Source organism: Chrysemys picta, chromosome 25 (assembly GCF_011386835.1).
Source record: "Chrysemys picta bellii isolate R12L10 chromosome 25, ASM1138683v2, whole genome shotgun sequence".
Classification (NCBI taxonomy): Eukaryota; Metazoa; Chordata; order Testudines; family Emydidae; genus Chrysemys; species Chrysemys picta.
The window spans coordinates 3,166,436-3,188,028 of NC_088815.1; the positions used below are offsets into that span (position 1 = coordinate 3,166,436).

The 21,593-nt window shown below is 52.7% G+C and overlaps 1 protein-coding gene across 3 annotated transcripts in view; it reads left to right on the top strand.

The window, feature by feature from the left end:
• The first annotated feature begins 5,886 nt into the window (after nucleotides 1-5,886).
• Nucleotides 5,887-21,593, top strand: part of PRAM1 (PML-RARA regulated adaptor molecule 1) — a 40,936-nt gene continuing 25,229 nt past the window's right edge. Inside the window, exons 1-6 of one of the 3 annotated variants that reach the window (XM_024107878.3) lie at nucleotides 5,887-6,090; nucleotides 10,074-10,758; nucleotides 15,998-16,100; nucleotides 16,830-16,942; nucleotides 18,808-18,856; nucleotides 20,734-20,833. In XM_024107878.3, coding sequence (XP_023963646.2) covers nucleotides 6,088-6,090; nucleotides 10,074-10,758; nucleotides 15,998-16,100; nucleotides 16,830-16,942; nucleotides 18,808-18,856; nucleotides 20,734-20,833 — 1,053 coding nt within the window. In that variant the 5' untranslated portion in view covers nucleotides 5,887-6,087. The remainder of the gene's footprint in view (nucleotides 6,091-10,073; nucleotides 10,759-15,997; nucleotides 16,101-16,829; nucleotides 16,943-18,807; nucleotides 18,857-20,733; nucleotides 20,834-21,593) is intronic. The other 2 variants (XR_010594905.1, XM_065578287.1) reach the window with 2 other exon arrangements.

Below are 21,593 nucleotides of genomic sequence, written 5' to 3' on the forward strand. Positions count from 1 at the left end.
CCTCCCTCATGATCCCCGCCCCCTCGTGAGTCTATCTATATCCCACGTGTGCTGTCGCCCCTCCCCCGGCAACGTGGCGCGCAGCCCAGCCCGTTAGGCCCACGTGGTCCCGGTCGAGCCCAGAGCGCTGGGGGTCTCCGGGGCGGGGGGAGTCTTGCTGCTCATATGGCCGCCCCAGAGCCCCCCCCCCCCGGCTAGAGGAAGGGGCCAGCGAGCCCAGCAACCTGCCTTCCCCCAGGGGCCAGCGCCGGGTGCGGGCGGGGGCGTGAACAGAACAGGGCGAGCTAGCGACCGAGCCATCCCCTGCTTCGGGCAGGGGCACCAGGAGCACGGGGTTCCCGCCTGGCCGTTTTGGCTAATAGCCATTGACAGACCTGCCTCCAGGAGCTTCTCTCGTTCTTTTTGAACCCTGTAGCCACGGGCAGCGCGTGAAGCCCCACAATGGCCCCGCCCCTGAGCCCCCATCTCCTCCTGCACCCCCCTCCCCCCAAGGCTGGAGGAGTCCCAGCTGGCTGGTGGCAGCGCTGGCCAAGCCCCAAGCTCCAGGGCAGGGCTGGGGAGCTGAGCCCCGGGGGCACAGCCTGGGGTAGGTGCCCAGAGGGGTAGCCGTGTTCGTCGGGATCTGTAAAAAGCGACAAGGAGTCCTGAGTGGTGTTTCACCCAGGAAAGCTCATGCTCCAATACGGCTGTTAGTCTATAAGGTGCCACAGGACCCCTTGTCGCTTTTTAGCCTTCCCTGGCCTATGGTACCCGGCGCCCCTGCCTTTAGCCTTCACAACATCCCCTGGCAACGGGCCACAGGATGACTGTGCATTGTGTGAAGTAGGTTTGTTTTAAACCTGCTGCCTATTCATTTCATTGGGTGGCCCCTAGTTCTTGTGTTATGTGAAGGGGTAAATAACACTTCGCTATTCACTTTCTCCACCTCAGTCATGATTTCATAGACCCCTTTCATAGCGCCCCTTCGTCATCTGTTTTCTAGGATGAAGAATCCCAGTCTTCTTAACCTCTCCTCATACGGAAGCTGTTCCATCCATCCAATCGTTTTTGTTGCCCTTCTCTGTACATTTTCTAATTCTATTTTTTTTCAGATGGGGTGACCAGAACTGCCTGCAGTGTTCAAAGTGTGGGCGTACCATGGAGTTATGTAGTAGCATTATGAGAGTTATTTAGCCCTTTCCTCATGGGCGGCAGATGGAGCCCACTTTGGGGAGGCTTGCGCCTGGCTCCGCCCCTTCCATCCACGCCCCCTTCCATCCACCCCCCTCTGTGGCTGGAGCCCCGAGCCCCCATCCCTCCCTCCGTGGCCTGAGACTCCCTTGCCACAACCCCAAGCCCTGAGATCTCCTCCCCCTGCAGCCCAAGCTCCCTTGCCCCCCCCCCGTGGCTAGAGCCCTGAGCCCCCCTGATCCACCTCTGTGGCTGGAGCCCTGAGACCCCCTGCTCCTCCCCCACGGACGGAGCCCTGAGACTCCCTGCCCCGCCCCTTGCAGCCCAAGCCCCGAGACCCCTCTGCCCCTCCCTCCAGAGCCCCAAGCCCCCCTCCTCCTGTAGCCCAAGACCCCCTGGCCCCCTCCATGGCCAGAGCCCTTAGACCCCCTGCCCCTCCCGGTCATCACAACCCAACTCTCTATACTTCTAATAACCCCCATTACTGTCTCCTGTTTCTTCCTAACAACAGGGTGCCCTCCCACAGAGGGGTGTCCTCAGTGCACAAGGATACCATGACAACATCGGGAAGAAGGGTCCCAACTATGGGATCGTTTCCCTGTGTTCCAGCTTGATGTTCTCCTTCCCCGAGACTTTCATCCTCCCCAACAGCCCAGAGGCTGCCAGACTGGGGCTCGGCCTGCTCTGCTGTGTCCCGGAAAATCTGGTCTGTCTCCCTGAGCTCCTCCAGTTCAGCCACTCTGGTCTCCAGAGCCAGTAGTCAGCCTCTGAGGGCTCGGAGCTGCATGCACCAAATGCACACATATACTACCTGCCCACAAGGCAGATAATCGTATATGCTCCATTCAGTGCAATAAATTGGATCCCCTCACCCTGCTTCTGTCATCTGCTTGCATTATTTTGACTCTTGCAGGGTTTTTGTTCGTTTGTTTGTTCTTTGTTTTTCAGGGGGTTATTGGCCTACGTTTAGACTATGTTTGTTAGATGTGTCTGGCTCTCACGCTCCCTCTAAATTCCCTTGAAAAACTCCCATTTGCTGCCCCACTGATCACTTAGGAGCTGACTTTTTAAACCCCTCTTCTTCCTGAGTTAGCCCCACCCGTTATCAAGGGTTTGTAAAGGGAATAGGGATCAAAGGATGCCAGGCTAGCTAGGGTAGTATTGTCTGCATTTTACAGCTGGGGAAACTGAAGCACAGATGGATTAAGTGACTTGGCCAAGGTCACATGGGAAATCTGTGGTAGAGCAGGGAATTATACCCTGAGCTCCCGAGTCCTAAAGTCTCTGGGTCTGTCTACACAGCAGTTTGGAGTGAGTGGGAGTGAGCCCACTAGCCAGGGTTTGACAGGCTCGTGCTGCTGATGCGCTTTTGAAGTTGTGGCTCGGGCTGGCGCTTGGGCTCTGACACTTAGGGAGTGGGGTGGGTTTCAGAGCCCAAGATCCAGCCTGAGGTACAACTTCAGCGCGCTGTCTGCACTGCTATTTCTAGAATGCTAGCATGAGCCCCACAAGCCCAGGTCTGTTGACCCAGATGGGGAGGCTTGTTTCTACTTGCTCCGAAGTGTAGACATACCCTTAACCCCAGCCCATCCTCTTCCTAAAGTTCACGGGGTGTTCTCTGCCTAGAGCTCAGAAAAGCAGACCAGGGCTTGCCTCCTGCCTTGGAAGCCCATTCATTCCCTACCCTCTTGCACCCTGCCTCTGAGACCCAGCAAAACTGGCCACTGGCCACCCCGCAACAAGAAGAATGGTCTTAGTGCTGACCATAGCTAATTATTACTAACATGTTTAGAGAGCCATTTTACACACAATTCGTGTATTTTGCTGTTATTTTATCATTTTTCTTAGCTTATCCTAACATGGCACCACTGTCCAGACTACAGGCCGGGGCGGGGCACCTTCGAGAGCTCTAATGTGCCCAAGTGAAAAAAAAGCTGGCACTTTAACCAGCAAGGTGGTACAGCCACCAGCCAGGTGGCAACTGCCGTGCTCCACAACTCTCCATAAGCCTTCCCAGTTCCCATCCTCCACTTTTGGCACCTTTCCAACCTCTCACTGTTACTAGAACCCCCAATACAGTGCTAGGTCACCCACACAGCACATGTTATTTGTTTCCCAAATGTCAGTTAATGTGTCCGACTCCCCAGAGGCAGGGCAGTACTGTTACCCCCCTCCCCCTTTTGCACAGAGAACTGAGGCTCAGTGAGATTTCAGAAGCAGGTACCAGTTGCAGCAGATCTGTTTTAAATGTCTCAGCCAATAGGAAGTCTCTGGTAAGCCAGGGACAGAGCCCAGATTTCAAGAGGAGCAGGTGTATGAAGCTACTTCCTTGATCACAAGATCATTCCTTTCCTTCCTTTTCCTTGTTCATTGCACTGACATTATTCATAGGTAGCTATTTGCTGTCAGCAGTGGGTCTCAGTGCTTCTGAGAAGTGGGTATGCAGCCGGGTAGCTCTACTGTGCACCCAAGGGGGCCTGTGGGAAAGAGTTGTTTTGCTATGGGTGAGGCTTTGATTCTGCTCCAAGCTGTCAGGTACTTGACCTAGCTGTTCGCAGAACAATCTGACTTTTTGGGTAGGTTTTAGAAGATGCAAATCTGCATTTGCAAATCTGTTTTTAAGCAGAACTGACAAATTTGCTTTAACTGAACTGACAAAAAAAAAAAAAGTCCTGATGTAGAACCATACTGTCCCTTCATGGATCAGCAGCAAGGTTTAAATACAGGCCCTCAGATTTACATCACAACCAGATACCCTTTCAGCTGGCATACACTTTGCTTGTGAGCTACGCTCGACAGCAGTACAAAGCAGTTGGAATCAGGACTCCTGGGTTCTGTTCCTGGCTATGGGAGGGGAATGAGATCTGGTGTTTAGAACAGTGGATGAAAACAAGGCCTAGCACATTCATTTCAAAAGGCAGGGTAGCTATGTGGAGGAGACTGGAGTCTGCCATATTTAAGACCTTCCAGGCTGGGACTCCGGATACCTGAGTTCTGTCCCTGGGTGACTCTGGGAAGTCACTTTATGTTTCTCCATCTGTAACAAGGGTACTGATACTGGCCTCCTTTGGAAAGTGCTTTGAGAGTGACTGTGTTACCATCCCACTCAGGAACAACTCCCCACCCTGACAACACAGATGCTGATCACAAATGCCTTGTGCTCTGCAAATCTCACGATCCTCTGAGGAGCAGGAGCAGTGCGGTCAGTTTGGCCATTGTAAAACTATACGACTAACTAACAAAACTTGCCCAGACAGTCACTCACAGGAGCGCAACCATCTTACTGTAGTATACAGAGAGAACCTGAGACATGAGGCATGCTGTAAGGGGCCTGGCGTGAAGCCTAAGGCCTGAACTAAAGTCAGGCCCTGCTGATATAAAACAAAGTTAGCAAGAGTCAGGCTATGAGCAAAAGTCGGGCCCTGTTATAAAACAGATGCCTGCTTGCAGGTGCACTGTCGGCACAGGAACTTGGCAACAACCTGGCTTGCGTTCCAAAAACACAAGCATTCTTAGGCACTAGATATTCACATAAACACATTCCAGAAGGGAGGTACCAGGACACCCTGATACAAGGTTATGGTATAAACACACTCCCCAAAGATAATACAGGACACACAGACCCCTCCTAAAGAGATGGTAGGATGACAGGGTGATGGCTGGAGATGTTTTGATCGAGCCAACATGTACAAGGAAAAAGATGGGAACTAATCACATCAGAGGGGCAATATGTAACTTGGTTGTATCAGCATAAAAAAGGGGCCACAGAGGGGGTGTCTTTGTCTGGCCTAGCAGGGAGTGGAAGGTCCTGCCCCTCGCTGAGCGGAGTCCATTGTCACGGGCATACATGTATTAGTGGCCCTGTAGAGGCTGCCAGGTGTTAGTACTGTGCTTTGTCGCCAAGAAACCTGGCCGAGCGCCTTCGCTACTGAACCAAGTCTGTGGCCTTCTTGGGCAGTTCAATCGAGGTCCCAAGCAGGAAAAAAAAAAAAAAGCTGTGATTGCAAGCGGCGGCAGCTCTACCGCCGCTTCATTCTACGGCGGCAATTCGGCGGCAGGTCCTTCGCTCCGAGAGGGAGTGACAGCCCCGCCGCCAAATGGCCACCGGCCTCCCCCTCTTCATTGACCGCCCCAGGCACCTGCTTGCTAGGCTGGTGCCTGGAGCCGGCCCTGCACAGAGCTGGTGCAGCACGCAGAGAGAGCACACGCAGCCAACAACCAATAACACAGACTTCAACTTCAAATCAAGATAGATACAGTTCTTACGTCCAAATGAGAGCTAAGGGAAGAGCTGGGGTTTGGGTTTGGTAGCTGAACTGAAAAATCCAGAAAAAATGACATAATTCAGGTCAAATGAAACACCGTGAATGTTGGCTTGAAAGAAATGCCAACATTTTCTACAGAAGTTTCAAAATGGTTTGTTTTGAAAATGTCAACACGAAACATGCTGACATTTGCAATTTTGGGTTTGGGGTTTTTTTTCAGACAAACTATTTGCCAAAGTCGACCCAAATTTGCAAATAATTTTGGACCCTGAAAGATGCATTTTTTGGATGAAATTTCTATTTGCCAGAAAAAAATTGTCCAGCTCTACTCCAACCAAGGCTGTGTAGCTACGCCCAGCTCAGTGTTAGCAGGACACGGTGCTACCACTCTGGCACTGACTGAAGGTAGGTCAGAAAGAGCTGCTCCTCCGCCCCTTGCTGCTTGTCATACAGACCACAACGACTTCCTGAAGTCAGACAGTCGCTTGCTACGCACCTGGCAAAAGCCTTTGGTTTCAAGATGCAGTAAAGGCAGAGGGTGACCACGCTACATACAAATACTGGATCCCAACCTCCTACAGGCAATTATGCATGAGGACATTTGACTCTCCATGGAGAGAGGGGGAGAGAAGCAAGTGCCTGGTGACAGAAAATGGTGAGTAATTTACCGTGTCTCAGTTGTTCACACCTGGTCTGTGACGAACACAAGGGGAGGAGAACAGGGCACAGGTAGTGGGGCAGGATCCCTCCATAGCACTAGGAAAGATGGAGTGTCTTACTTATTGCCCTGTCGTTGCAAGCTGGTTACCAGCCAGACTCAGCAAGAGCGACACAGGGTGGTGAACCTTGCTCTGGGTCAGAGGAGCAGCAAAAAGCACTGTGCAGGACATCCCCATGGACAATAGGACTTTTGCACTTGTCCAATGTGGTGCATAAAGAACCACCAAAGGATCTCAGATTGCTTTGCAGTGTGAGATGTAAACCAAACGGGGATCACTTCACTCAGCACTAAAATGCAGCCACCTCAGGGTCAAACCCAGAAGCTGGATAGAGGCACACAGCAACACTAAACAAACTAGGTCAAGATGTGATGTCTTTTTCAAAGCTACCCTCTAGTTCAATCACAAGCTGTTGGGCTCGATGCAGGAATCACAGGGCAAAACTGGCTTGTGCAGGGGGGCAGACTAGAAGATTGTGGTCCCTTCTTGCTTTAAAATCTATGAAAGCAGAGAAGATTACTGTACATGAGTGACACAAAAGAGGAGTTTAGGGAGGTAGAATACAACAACTTGAGTTGGAATTTGGTCGGGATATGGGGGTATCAGCAGCTTTAGTTCACAACTAGACTTTTTTTTTTTTTTTTTTTTTTGAGTTCATGAAATGGCTGCAAAATGGACATTGGCGTGGTTCAAAAAGCAATTCTGGGTCAAATATTTGCACTTGTGAATCGTGAAAAAGCTGTTTTATACCGTTGCTGCTTCAGAAGCCACCTGGCCTTTTGGGTAGTCCAGGCTTGGAGGACAGATGCCACATTTTGTCTCCATCTGTGCTACTGCTGGCCGGTAACAATATTCATCTTGCAACTGCTGGGGATAGTGGCTACTTCCGTGCCTGCTCCCCTTGATGTCAAAGGAAGCTGGGGTGCTCCCGCCTTTGAAGATCAGGCTACTCATTTAGGTGCCTACATTTAAGCACCCAAGTTTTAAAATGTTGCCTTTAACTTCTTTGTGTCCAATCCCTCATCTGTAAAAGGAAATCACGTACAAGTACAAAGTACAATTTAAGTCTGGGAGTAGCAGGGGGAAGAGACAGATCCAGTGACTTTGAGAGAGCAAATCCAAACATGCTAATTAGCTGTTTTGTAAAGGGACAAAATCAGCATTGCATGGTCTGGGAAATGACTGGTGGGCAGCTCACGAGATCACCCCTTTGTGGGGATGTGGTCCCTGCTATACAAAATTTACAACTACAAGCTTTACAAAATTCCAACTACATTATACCCGCTGCTCTCCCGACATGCACTAGTTTGGCAGTGCTAGCCCAAAAGCAGTCAAAGGCCCTTTTCTTTGCAGCCATTCCCCAGGGATTTCCAACACAGAGATTTCTAGGCCATTTGGGCACCTCTGAAATGCTGTTGTAGGGGCCAGCCCCTCGCTGGTGCAGTTACCAGCCTGCCCCACTTCACAGTGTGTGCTCAGCACAATAGGAACCGCACAGGAAACTCTCTGGGCACTGCTCTGAAAAGCATGGGGAGCTCCTCCCACACAAATTCAGAACTCGCTCTCCCAGATGGCGGTGACAGCAACAGCAAGGAGATGAGCAGAGGCATGCAACTGGGACTGCCTCTGCCTGCAGCTGCAGGGCTCACTAGTGGGGCCGTGGGTCCCAAAGGACAGCCTCAGTTGGCCCCTTGAATCAGGCTATTGCACTCATAGCAACAGGTGCAAATGGCATTTGGGTAGGGTTACCATATTCAAACATTTAAAAAAGAGGATACCCCACAGGGCCCCGCCCCAACTCCGCCCCTTCCCCGCCCCCATTCCAACCCCTTCCCCAAAGTCCCTGCCCCAACTCTGCCCCCTCCTCTGAGCACCCTGCATTCCTCCTCCTCCCTCCCTCTCTGATCTTGGTTGGGGGTTGCTAAGTGCTTCCCTGCTCCCCACTCGCCCTGCAGCCTCTGCACCCCCCCCCGCCTGCCCTGCTCCCCGGCTCACCCGGCATAGGGAGAGCTGCGGGCTCCACGTGGACCCAAACACTGTGCCGCGGTGCTCTGCGGGGGAGGAGGGAGCGGGGGGAGGGGGAGGGACTCTGGCTCCTAGAGGACCCAGTGGCTGCGAGCGGCTTTCAATCAGGCCCAACCGTCCAATCAGCCGCGCCGCACTCTGCATGAGGGGAAGGGGGAAATCCCGGACATTTCTACTTTATTAGCAATCCCCCCCGGACGGCCATTTAAAGCTGAAAAAGCCGGACATGTCCGGGGAAATCCGGATGGATGGTAACCCTAATTTGCGCCTGCCAGGCTTTGCAAAGAAAAGTGCAACTGGGGTACAAGTGAGCTGCCAAACTTTGTGCCTGCTAGAGCCATGGCCAGTCAGCTGCCCCCAGGAGGGAATTTTTCAAAGGGGTGTGTGACCCAAAGGATGCACCTAAGAGCAAGCCGGTTTTAGGGCACAAATACTTTGCACCGGAAATTGCACTTGTAATAGGGTGCAGCCAACACCAGCAACTCTGCATTACCGGTCAAGAGAGGCCCAGCCACGCAGCAGCCAGCGCCCCAGGCACCAGCGGGCTCTCGGTTCACACAGCGGCCAGGCTGACAGGTTCCCTGGGAATCGCTTTGCAGCGAGATGGTCTCACTTCTCAGATCCCAGAGAGATGAGGAGCAGGATGGAGAGGGAATGCGGCTGTCTCCTGCCTCCCCTCATTTTTAGGGTTACCATATTTTGAGTGTCCAAAAAGAGGACACTCCACAGGGCCCCGGCCCTGCCCCCAGCCCCGCCCCCACCCCAACTCCACCCCTTCCCCAAAGTCCCGCCCCCTCCCCTGCTTCCCGCGAACATTTGATTCGCGGGAAGCCTGAAGCAGGCAGCAGGTAAGCTGGGGCGGGTGGGGGGAGGAGGCGTGGCCCAGTCTGCCCCCCCAACTGAGCGGCTCCCTCCGGCGGCCGGCCCCGGCCCCAGCGTCTCCAGCCTGGCTCGGCTCGGGCCCTGGGGTGCCGGCCCCGGCCCGGCCCCCGGCCCAGCACCCAGCGGAGCTGGCCCCTCCCTATTTTCCCAGACATGTTCGGCTTTTTGGGATTTCCCCCCGGACGGGGATTTGAGGCCCAAAAAGCCGGACATGTCCGGGAAAATCTGGACGTATGGTAACCCTACTCATTTTGGTGTTGACTTTGATTGGGCTTGGGAGCAGGACTAGGCCCTTTGCTCCCCTCCTAGCCCTGTGCAGTGTTTGGATACTAAATTCTACTTTTCACTATGTTGGTGCCAATATGGGGCCAGAGTGCCCCTCCCATTGGAACCCCTTGGGAGGGCACCGAGGGACAAGGAACAGGGGAGAAAAACTCCCCAAGAGTGACCCATGGAGCTTCTCCAGGTTGTTCTGTTGGGGGCCGGGTGCTTATCTTTGCCTCCATCCCCAGAACAAGCAGGAGGTTCAGCCCTGAGATCATTCAGCCAGTGCCATCAGCATCGGGGCCCCATGGCTCCACAGCCGCTGCAGGGCCCCTTTGGCTGTTTGGACTGTAGGCTCTTTCCCTCCGGTTATGTGCAGAATCTTTCATAATGGGACCGCTACCTGTTACTATAATATAAAGAATAAATTAAGGTATCCTATCTCCTAGAACTGGAAGGGACCCTGAAAGGTCATCAAGTCCAGCCCCCTGCCTTCACTAGCAGGACCAAGTACTGATTTTGCCCCAGATCCCTAAGTGGCCCCCTCAAGGATTGAGCTCACAACTCGGGGTTTAGGGGGCTAATGCTCAAACCACTGAGCTATCCCATCCATCATTTGACAGGTGGGATGTGAAATGTTTGTCGTTTTGATTAATTTTACTCCATGGACATTTTCAGGTTGATTGCCTAGAACTGTCCTGAATGATCCTCAGACACGTGAAAATTAACATTGTCTACTCTGTCCTAGGAAGGAGAACGTGTTAAACGCCTACGGGCCAAGTTCCAAGAGAACAGGCAAAAATTGCCTGAAACAAGCAACAGGCCAGGGATTCAGCTTGCAGACTCACTTGCAAAGGAGGAGACACACGCACTTAAACCTGGATCTGAGAGGGACCAATCTACTAAATTACCCAAAGCCAAGAGGATGGGTTTGAAAAATGCTCCTTTCTCTCAGGATGACGTTCCAGGCTTGGGGCCCCTTTGTGAAGACCCCGCCTGGATGGCTAACTCCAAGGATAGAAATGCTATGGAATCCAGCCTCCACCCAGCCGGTCTGCAAACAGGAATACAAGAGGCACCCCCTGAACAAAAGGGCACAAGGAGGAATTCAAACCTTCCTCAGAGAAGCCAGACTCAGCAGACCTGGCCACTGATCAAGCATGCTAGGAACCAAGGAGTAAATGCTGGTGCCCCCCTGGTTCCTGCCAAAGGAACAGCCATCCCATCCCTACTGGACACTCCAAGAAGCGTATCAGAGAAATGGCAACCTAAGGTTCCCAAGAGAAAGCCGCTGCCACATGCAACCGCACTGGGACTCAAGCCAATGAAACCCCAGCGCCCTCCTGAGGTGGATCTAGAGAGGTTCTGGAAGGCTGCTGCTATCAGAGCACATGCTTATCCTGCGCCAGAGCCAGTGAGAGGCATGAGGCATGGTATGTCCAGGAGTGTTACATGAGAATCCCCAGGCAGCTAGAGGAGAGCTGTCCTACAGGACGGGGAGTCAATAGTGCAGGAAGGAAAAGCTGCTGAATTAGGATCTGGAATTCTTGTGAGTGGAAGTGTTGAGACTTTAGGGGAAGACGAGGTTCTGGCAAAGAGGAGGAGGATTTTATAAACGTAAGAGGATGGGAGAAGAACTAGAGAGGAAGTTGATCCATTAATAAATGAGGAGATGGAGGAAATTAATGGGACTCAGAAATGACTGAGATGCTGAGCTTGTTTTTGTTTGTTTGTTTATTTTTTAAATCTGCCTGTAGTGAAAGAAAGACCAGAGCGGTGCCTAGTTAGGAAGTGATGGAGATCTCCTCCACTGAGCTGGAGAGAGCTGCTTATGCACTGGTTGGCTTAGGGAACTAAGGAACTTCTCTGTAGCTGGCAGTAACTCAGCGGGAACAATCTCTCCCCGTGCAGCCCTGTATGCTCTCTATACTTTTGTGGAGTGGGTGGAATTGCAAAGGGTATTCAGAGCCAGCAGGAGCATCCAAGTGGGGCCCAGACAGTTGTCATGTTCCTGCTTTTTGTGTCCAACCTGAATTGCCACAAGCCACCTTTGGTATTAATGACTGCAAAGACTTTTGTGTTGGCTTCATGTGACAACACTTCTCCCCTGGTAGGCAGGGAATAGCGCTCTGCTGAGGTCCTCAGGGTCTAAGCAACTTGCATAAGATCACGGCCCTGCTGATCCCAGCTCTTTTCACAACGCCCTCGTTCCACAAGCTGGCTGGGGTCTTTGTTGTTCTTTGCGCTGCTCTGAAGGATGGACATTGGGCCCTTCAGCCAGTTCGTGCTCCACTGTCTTAAACCTGAGGCAGGAGCACCAGAGCCTGTGTAGAAGTGGTGGTGCCACTGGTGCCAGAGCTGTGGCCTTGTCCCCTGCCCCCCTCTTCCCTCAGGGCCCTGCCCCCTGGCCAGGCCGGAAGCCAGAGCCTGGCCATGGCAAGGGCCACCCAGGGAGCCAGAGGAGCTGTGGGGAGCCCTGAATGCGCCACCTGTGCTGGGCAGGGGACTGGGGTGCCCGAGAGCAGACCCAGCCCATGTCTCCACCTCTCAAGGTGTGCCACCCAGCTTATCAGCTCTCCTGCCACCCCTCCACGCCTGCCCAAGGTTGCTACACCCATGTTAAAAAGTGGACAGGCATGGCCCTCCCACCTTTAAAAGTGCATTAGCCATGGCCTCCAACCCCCCCATTCTGGCACCCCTGACTTGGGGCCCTCCTCCAAACAGCTCTCTGCTGGTCTCAGGTACTTCCGGCCTCCACTGCTGTAACATCTGAGCACATCATAATCATTCGTGTATTTATCCTCACTACATCCCCTGGGGTAGGGCAGTGCTGTTATAGCCCTTGTACTGATGGGGAAGACAAGCAAAGAGAGAGGGAGTGACTTATGCACACAGACCCTGTGTGGGGGAGCAGGGAATCAAACCCTGTTCTTAGGAGTAGTAAGGAGGTGCCCCTAAATGCTGAGCTACCCTGATCATCAAGCAAGAGCCTAACTCCATAATATAATCCTGGTGTCAGCCACGCTCGTCTCCTGCATCAGTTGTAGTGCAGTCCTGGTGCATTTTCACTCTGAGATGTCTTGCAGACAGGTTCCCCATCACTGTAATTAGAATCTTTTCCTTACAGGTTTCAGCTGAAACAAGTGGTTTCTGTAACCCTTTTACCACTTCAAAGTTAAGTCCGTAATTGTAATTCGTACATGTACAGCTCACTGATAAGAATCATCACATAACCTTAGTTTGACTTCACACTGTTGCAAAGCTGGGTTTGCCTCTTGTCAGTAATTGGTGCAGCTATTAGGTCACAAGACAGTCCTTTTTGAGACAGAATTTCCATACCTGGCTGCTTGCCAGGACCCACGCGTAGCTGTTTTCCTGGTGTTCTATCTGCACCGATAATACTGACTATGGATACGTCAGGTGTGCTGGTCTCTTTTGCCTTCATCCAAATGGACCTTGTTCTGTTACCTGTGCAGTCAGTTGGACACATCTCTCTGCCCACACACGCTGGCTCGCGCACAACAATGATACACAGTAATCTCAATACACAATAGTTTCTGCATTGTCCTCTCTTCCTGCTGTTTGTCGTTTCTTTGCTGTGCAGGTGTCCCTCCCCCCCCCCATTACTGGTTTTGCCTCGGTTGGGCTGAATTCATTTTTCAGACACAAATCTATAACGTAGAGAATCTAGCTTGGCCTCTCCTCACATCCGAGCCCTGGCATCTGCATCTCTTGTGTCCAGTGCCATGGCGTCTTGTATCAGTTTACCATGCAATGGCCAGACATGCCTGTGAGCTGATCCCTGGGTTCGGAGTGTCCCTGAGCTAAGTGCATTCATACAGCACGTTCCTGGATGGCTGGAAGAGCTTCTCCTGTGCTTCCAGGGGCTCTGTAACCACCTGCTGCTGTGCTCCAGACAGCATGAGATGCTGGTAAATATGGGAACAGTCTGTTCACTGCAATCCTTACCTAGGGAGCGCCCTTGTCCAGTTCACTTGAAACTTCACAGGCTTCCCATTGTGGCTGAAGAAATGCCTGGTTTGCCCTCTAAGGGAAGGGAACTGGATTTATTTCCGATCACTCAAGCTTCCTCACAGCAAGTCCAGCCCTCTCTGCCTTCATGGGGTCTTTGGGCTGGAAGCTGATTTGTTCTTTACTTGCGGGGGTCTAAAAACACTTAAATTGTCCCAGCCTTCCTGACTCCACGTTTCAGCAAAGGCATTTCAAACAGCAGTGCTACTGTCCTCTGGACAGCCACTAGGGGGCGCCAGACCCTGGAACACAATGCCCGGTCTGGGAGCTGGGGACCCAGGTGTGTGAGGGTCTGGCGGGGGGAGGGAGTCAGTCCAGGGGAGCGCTGGATATAGGAAGGGGGTCAGTCCAGGGCCGTTAGGGAGCCGGGCCTGGGGAGGGTCCATTTCTGGACAATGGAAGGGAGAGAGCTGGAATGAAGCTATAATAGAATGAGATGGGCTGAGTGTGATGTGTGTTGTCATTGTAGCTCTCTCTGGGGTGGGGGGAGGCTGGGCCTTCCTGCAGCCATTGTCAATGCCAGTCAATATGATCCTGGATCCCGGTGTACGGCGACGTATGGCCTGCAGGGTGTGGCAGGGAAGTCGAGCCTCGTTCACTTTCTTCGGAGAACTATCAACTTAATCGCCACCAGTGATGCACTCCCAGGATTCTGGTTTAGTAGCGCATGGGAGCTGCGCACGGGACAGAAACCCCCATCACATAGAATTAAAAAATACTGACTGTGCTGCTTATCACTCTGTCCAATAGCTCTGCCTCTGGACCATTAACTCCATTGTTCTTTGGTCCATACAGAGAACTGGAGTTGTGTGGGGATAGCTACACTTTTGTGTAGTGCTCCGAAACCATTGTGATGGTGACCTAGTTTGGGCAACTGCACCTGTATGTTCTGCTCTGGGGTCCAGCCAGGGCACCCACTCTAGGCTCCCAGCCCCTCAGCCATCACCTCCCTTGGGTGGAGACCAAGGCTCTCGCCCTCCTGAGCTGGGTTGTTCCAGGCTGCACAGTTCCCTGCCTACACGGTGAGTTCCCCAGCAAATCAGCCAGCCTCAGCCAGCCTGCTTGGCCTTCCTTCCTCAGAGGCTATCAACAGTGTAATTGCATTATTAGAAGTCACCATACAGCCCTTTCTAAGGCAGTGTCCACACTACAGCTTATGTCGGCATAACGTGTGTAAATAAACCATCCCCCGAGTGACATAGGTTACACCCACAGACGCGCCAGTGCAGGCAGTGCTGTTGGTGGGAGAGATTCTCCCGCCTCCCGCAGAAGTGGTTTTATTACACTGACAGGCAACACAGCACCCGACTCATTCACTGCAATGCAACGTACAAGCTGTAAGTCCAGTGAACTCCCACAGTGCCTTTCTGCATTGATTTTGGCCAGGGCTATATTAGAGACTTTTGCCGGTAGAGCAATGTCAGGTATGTGATTTTTTTGCTACATTTCTATGCTAGCAAAAGCCTTCGTGTAGACACAGTTATGCAGTTAGAGTGGCATAGAAGTGTTTTGGCAAAAATTGCAATCCACTCTTTTATCAGTCTAAGCTGCAGCTCCACTTGCCGGCGTAGCCATTCCAGCAAACCCCTTCTAGCATAGACAAGGGCTTTCTCAGCTGCCTTTTCTCTCCTTCTCCCAGGGCCAATGGACAGGGACTATTAGGGGTCAGTTCTGCTCTGTTCCCATACGCCCTGGAGCCTGGCCTCTCCCTCCCCTCTTCCCAGGGCTGATGGAAGCCTGTGATGGATGGAGTGTGAAGAACTGGGGGAGGGGGCTGTGGTTACTGCACCTTGAAGGACTGGCACACAGTGTTGCGAACGGTCACAATTTTATCACACAAGTGGGCTGATATTTAGTGCACTTCGTAAAGCCCCAGCTCATGAGTCATGTGGTCAGCTTGCATTTAAAAAGAAAAGTAACTTTCTAGCCCCACTGGTTTTTGAGGAAAGCTTGAAAACATGGCCAGAGAGTGACTTAAAAGAGCAACAACCAGGAACAAAAAGAACCCCAGATTTATTCGTATTAAAAAACCCTCTCATGATTTTTAAGCCAATCTCGAGATTTTGGGGGGGCTGATTCATGGTTTTTCATTGCTTGGGGCTGACGATGCTGTATAAAGACATGTCATCGGGCAGCAGCTGCAGTTGCAATTGCTTGGCTACTGAACCCAAGATGGAACGAGTGGACTGGGTGTAGCTTTTGACTTGGGAGCCCCTCGCTGTGCTAGGATTTGTGTGTATTGTTTCGAGCCAGTGAAAGTCCTTGTAGTTCATCCCAGGGGCGGACTTGTCTGAATGGAATTCCTGGGAGCAGTGATGGGGTGGGAGCATTTTAATAGGAGCCTTTTTGAAACAGCAAGGTGACCAGTGAGGCAGCATTATTAAGAGACCGGAGCACTGCCCCGGCCAGGGGACTATGGAGGAGTCCATGACTGTGTGGTTGGGCACAGCCCTCTCCAGTGGGGAAGGCAGCATGCCCCTGCGTACAGAATGGTCAGGGGCAGATCTGGAATCTAAACACGAGTTTCTTGGTGGGGTTGGAGGTTTGCATTGCTCTGTCAAACTCAGGAAACGGGCTTGAAGCCATCAGTGAACTGGCTTTCCCCTCTACCCCTCCCCGTCCCCACAACCTTTGCCATAGGTCACCTGAAGCCAAATTCTGCTGTGTCTTCCCCAGTGCGACTTTCATCTCAAGCTGCTCCGTCTCCTCGTGTCCCGAGTTCGGCGGGGGAAGTACTGAGATGGTAATTCTTTCTTATTCTTGCTTTGCAGCCCCAGCTACAGGATGGGCTGCTGCCGACCAAGGGCCACAGCTGGGGATACAGTCCAGCATTTTCAGACGTGGCCCCAGTTTTTGGATGCTGCAGTTTCTGGGTGCCCGATGTGAGACCCCTTGGGCTGGATTCCCCGTTGGGCAGTCATGCACACCAGTGCTCAGTGCCGCCATTCTGCTCTGGGGGTGTTTCATGAGATTAAATGGTGCACAAGCTGCAGGGCAGAGGAGAATCAGACCTCCGGGGTGCTGGGCACCCTGATCTCCAAACGAAATCCATGGGAGCGCCTGGAGAGCCGCAGCAGCCCGAGGTGTCTCGTGTGGGAGACTTAGACACTGGGGCACCTCTGGTGCTGGGCTCCCTCTGCAGCTCAGGTACCGATTGCTGTCCAGCACACACCCTGCTGCGGTTCATGGCTATAAGGGAGGCGCAGCATTGCAGGCCCTTGCAGAGCACTCTGCAGAATGACGGCGCAGGCTGCAGCCCCAAGCCCCACTCCTTTTGGTGCCTTACAGTGTTGCAGGTCCCTATCCCTGCTGCAGCCCACGGCCAGCCCCAGGCACATTTTGGCCTCCTGCCCCTTGTCATCCACCCACTTGCAGTGCTGATGTTTGTGACAGTTTGTTCAACTCGGCTCTCGCGCGGCAATCACACCCGCCACCACTCAGCTTCCTAATCCCATTTTCTCTGCTGCCTCAGTGACCAAGAGCAGATCTATGATGATGTGGAAGCGGTTGGGCCACTTGGCAAAGGGAAAAGACGTCCATTATCACCTGCTTCCCGGCTTCCAGCAAGTCCTCGCTCTGGAACAGGTACGTACCCCAGACTGGAGCAGGGGTTATGGAGTGTGTAGCCAGCACGGCAAATTAAAAGGTGGCCACTGCCCACTAATAGCTATTCAGAGCACAGCTCACGAGGAGCTCACCATCCACTACGAGCATAGTGTGCAGCTCCACTCTGAAAAGTGAGTGTGCAAACCTGACCCCCCCCTCCCCCGCTCCCTGTGTGCATCAAAGACATTTCTGGTCAACCCAAATCCGGGGAGATGCCGCACACCTCTGGTGCTCAGACAGCTTGAATGTGGCCAAATACCAACTCTGGGATGCCCCTGAGTGGGGGCCCAAATAGGACCTGGCCGAGCTTTTGAGAACTCAAGTCAGAGCAAATAGAAACTGCGTCTTGTGCTTCTGCAGCCTGCTAGCACGGCGTGGGGAAAAGGGGCTGTATTAGCACTGTCAGAGACTGGCACCAAGGTGCCCGCCCCTGTCCACTTCTCCTAGGAATTCAGGCACCAGAGAGGTCGTGGTACTGTCCCAGCAGCCACAGGTGCCCATGAGCAGGTGGCTGAAGGGGCTTGAGGCCTTGGGGTGGATGCGGAAGGCAATGACATCTAGGCTCTGTGCTCTCCAGGTGCAGCTGTTATCCTTGGGTACAAGGGAAAGGATTTTGGGTCTAACCCAAGGATAACAGCTGCACCTGGAGAGCACAGTGCCCTCTAGCAGTGAGGTTTGGAAACCTCAGAGGCCGGGGCCTAGCTGAGTCCCGAGTCAGCTTGGACACCCAGTGCTAAGAGCAGATTTTTAAAGCCAAAGCACCATCCACCTCTGCTTTGAAAATTCCCCTTCTTGGTTGAACACCCAAAATCCTCTGCAAAGCACCAAGGTGGCCCTGTGAACCCCTGCGGTGAAGTCCTCGGTCTCCGTTTCCTGCGGGGCAGAGGCTAGGAGAGTGAGTGAATGCACAGTCAGCACGCAGATGACCAACAGTGCTGCCTAGCAGGGTTATAATGTTATTATGGTGACGTGGTGGGATTCTGGGGAAGTGCTGGTTGGAGTGGGGAGGGTTAGAGCCAAAGTGAAGGGGCTGGAGAGACTGATTACTGACCCTTCTTAAAGACTGGCTAAGCAACAGCAAAGGTCTCCAGGTATTTGCAGAGGACAACATCATAGAAGGAAGAATAAAAAAAAAATTAATGGAGATATTCTATCTCCTAGAACTGAAAGGTCATCAAGTCCAGCCCCCTGCCTTCACTAGCAGGACCAAGTACTGATTTTGCCTCAGATCCCTAAGTGGCCCCCTCAAGGATTGAGCTCACAACCCTGGGTTTAGCAGGCTAATGCTCAAACCACTGAGCTATCCCATAAGGGTGAAAAAGAAATAGAATATTAGGGTTGGAAGGGACCTCTGGATGTCACCTAGTCCAACCCCCTGCTCAAAGCAGGGCTGATACCAGACAGATTTTTGCCCCAGTTCCCTAAACAGCCCCCTCAAAGATTGAACTCCTAGCCCTGGGTTTAGCTGGCCAATGCTTAAACTACTGAGCTATCCCTCCCCCCCAGTGAACCTACTAGGGCATTCAGTGCTCTCCTGCCAGTCCAGGATGCCCCCTGCAAGGGGGAGAGGGACAGGGTAAATGTAAGCTGCACATCAAGAAAGCCTTCCTGACAGCGAGATGGGTCTAGCTGTGGCGTCATCTCCACATAGGAAGCCCCATCGTTTGGCACAGAGAAGCCAGGGTAAAGCCCTGGGGGACAGGCTCACAGGGCTGAATGGGACCCATCCTCTACCTCCGATGCCGGCAAAGCATTCCCGCCAGCCACCCCTTTGAGCTCGTCTCAGCACGCGGCTTTGCCACACCAGCCTCACTGACTTCTCCATGCCCCGTTTGTTTGTGCAGGTGCCAAGCTGACCCCTGACAGATTTCCCCCGCCGCCCGCTGAGCCCAGGTAATCAATGGATTTATTAATTCAGTGCTACCCACATGCCTAAACACTGGCAATCGCCTAGGGCATTTGCGGTGCTTCTGCAAGGGCCACTGTTTTAGCTGAGCCCCAGGGAGACTGAGAGCTATAAGCCTGTGGCTATAGCATAAGCCACAGCTGCCTAGCGAGGGCTCCAACAGCGTCCTCTGCTCTGGGCACCGGCAGAGAGGCCCCGTAACAGCCTCAGGCAGCCAGCGGTCAGGTCACATTTCCCAAGTTCTCTCTTTTTCAGGAGACCCAGCGTTTTCCACCCCCGCCCCCCACACCAGCGGAAGGGGTTTTCCTGTCAGGGCAGTTCACCCTCCTCTCCACGAAGCAGTAGTGGGGTTGACAGACACTTGTGTTGATCTAGCTGCGTCTCGAGCTGGGGCTAGGTTGATGCACCCATGTCTCACAGGGTTTGAAATTTTTCACAGCCCTGAGCGATGTCACTAGGTGGGTCTCATTTTTGAGTGTCGACCAGGCCTAAACTGCACAGCTGTGGAACTGCAGAGTACACATGGCTCTGGGTAGAGATTTCCAGCTGGGCTAAAACAGGACAGAAAACTGAGCTCCTCACTCACGGGATCAACACAAACTTCTCTTACTGGGGCTCTGTGCTAAATGCCCTGTGTGTCTCTAGGGGCGCTGGGCTCAGTCCCTGTCCATATGCCTATGTGTGTGCTGGTGCCGTTCCCCGTCCTCTGGCCAATCTGGGCAGGCAGAAGGGAAGCACTGTTTGGTTGATAAAGGCAACTGCATAGAAATAACATGATTTTTGCTCGGTAAGCTCAGCCATGAATTTGGTAGGACCCTATGTATAACTGTGCATTTGGCTGTATTAAAATTCAACAAACCCAAATGTTTCAGCCCTACCTGAAATGAAATACTTTGTTTTACTTTTTCTGATGGAAAATTAAAAATTCAGCAAAATTGAGATTTTCCCATTGAAAATTTTGAATGACCAAAAAGCTGCATTTCCCACTATTTGGATGAAAAATTCTTGACCCACTCTCCCCATAGAATATTAGGGTTGGAAGAGACCTCAGGAGGTCATCTAGTCCAACCCCCTGCTCATAGCCCATGGGATTGCTGGCTCAGTCTGGGCCTCAGGGTTCTGGTGGGGCATTGGTTCTCCGAGTCCTCGTTATGCAGATGGAAGTGAGAGCCCAGTAGCTCTAATATCAGAAAACAGTCTGTATCATAAAGAAGCCTGATGGTTATAACCCCACATTTGACTTTGCAGTTCAACTTTGATCAAGAGGCCCCCACCTGGGCGGAGTTAAAGACAGGAATTGAGCCTTCACCTTTGGAATTTCCAGTTGTAGTTTCTTTACCTTCACCCTGCATCAAAGCCAGGGCTTGCTGTGGTTCTTTGCATGGAATATATCTTAGCTTAGAACAGGGATCGGTGCGGAATGATTCTCCAGGCCATCTACGGGCTCGATTCACTATAGCCCTGCCTCTTGCACAGTCATTTACACCAGAGCACGGGAGTGCAAAACAGGCCGGGGATGTTTCACTCTGGCTCTGTGCCGGAGTAAATACCTGAACACACGGCTGGGCCGACGAACTTCAACACAAAGGCACTGATTCTGCACTCCATTGCGCTAGCGTAAAGCTGACACAGAACCAAGTGGAGAATCCGGCCCAAACAGTTTAACTTCTCAGCTGGTTTGGAATGCAGCCCCAAAGCCCTGGACGGATGGAGACCCTGGGCTGTAGTGGGGCATCCCCAGCAGTGGAAATGGGATGCGGTGTTATTGCCATAGATGACAAGGGAGGATTGGGGGGCGGGGGTGGAAAACGCTTGGTCTCCTGAACATTCCGGAAGATCATTGTGACTTTTCCTGGCTCTGCAGAAAATCCCAGATTTCAAAGCTAAGCGGGAAACATGGGAAGAATCTCAAACAGTGCAAGAAAGAAGAGCAGGCGGACAAGGAATTTCGGAAGAAATTCAAGGTGAGCAGCAATGGGCCCTTTTTCAGAGCAATCCCCCCATGAGGTGCAGTCAGTCATTCATTCCCCTCCTGCAGCCACAGTGAGGATGCTGCCCTCTGGCAGAGGGATTTCATACAAAGCTAGAGAGAGCTCTCCTCTGTAAAACAACGCTCAATAGAAACCCAGACCAAAGTCTTCGTTAGCTTAGACTTAACGGTCTTAGGTTCCCCACTACAAGATCTGCCCTAGCTCAAGCAGAAGTGATGGGCTCAGGGAAGAAATAACAGTTCCCAGTGGTGAAACCATCTGCCAGAACACCCCCACCAGCGTGACCTAACACCCCCCGTACTTGCGAGGTCGTGCTCTGCAGAGGACGCCCTTCTGACAACAAAACGGCTCCCCCATGCAGCCAAAGTGCTGGTCTGCCATTCCGGCGTGATCCGGCCCCACTACAGCACAGCCGGTCCCTGGCCAGTGCCAGGCATGAGGTGAGGGCTGATCTTAGAGATCCGTCCTGGCCTTACAGTCTCTGACGCTATATGAGCACCTCCCAGTCTTTAACATGTGTATCCCCATAACCTCCCCGCCCGCGCAGTGCTGCTAGCCTGAGGTTGCCGATGGGGAGCTGAGCACAGAGACTTGCCCAAAGGCCCCCAGGACCTCTGTAGGCCAGCAGGAACTGCCGCGAGGCCTCCTGCCTCCCAAGCTAGTGCCCAAAGCAGTGGGCCATCCTTTCCCTCTGTCAGAGCCATGGCTGATTTGGGTGCTTTTCCTCCACCGC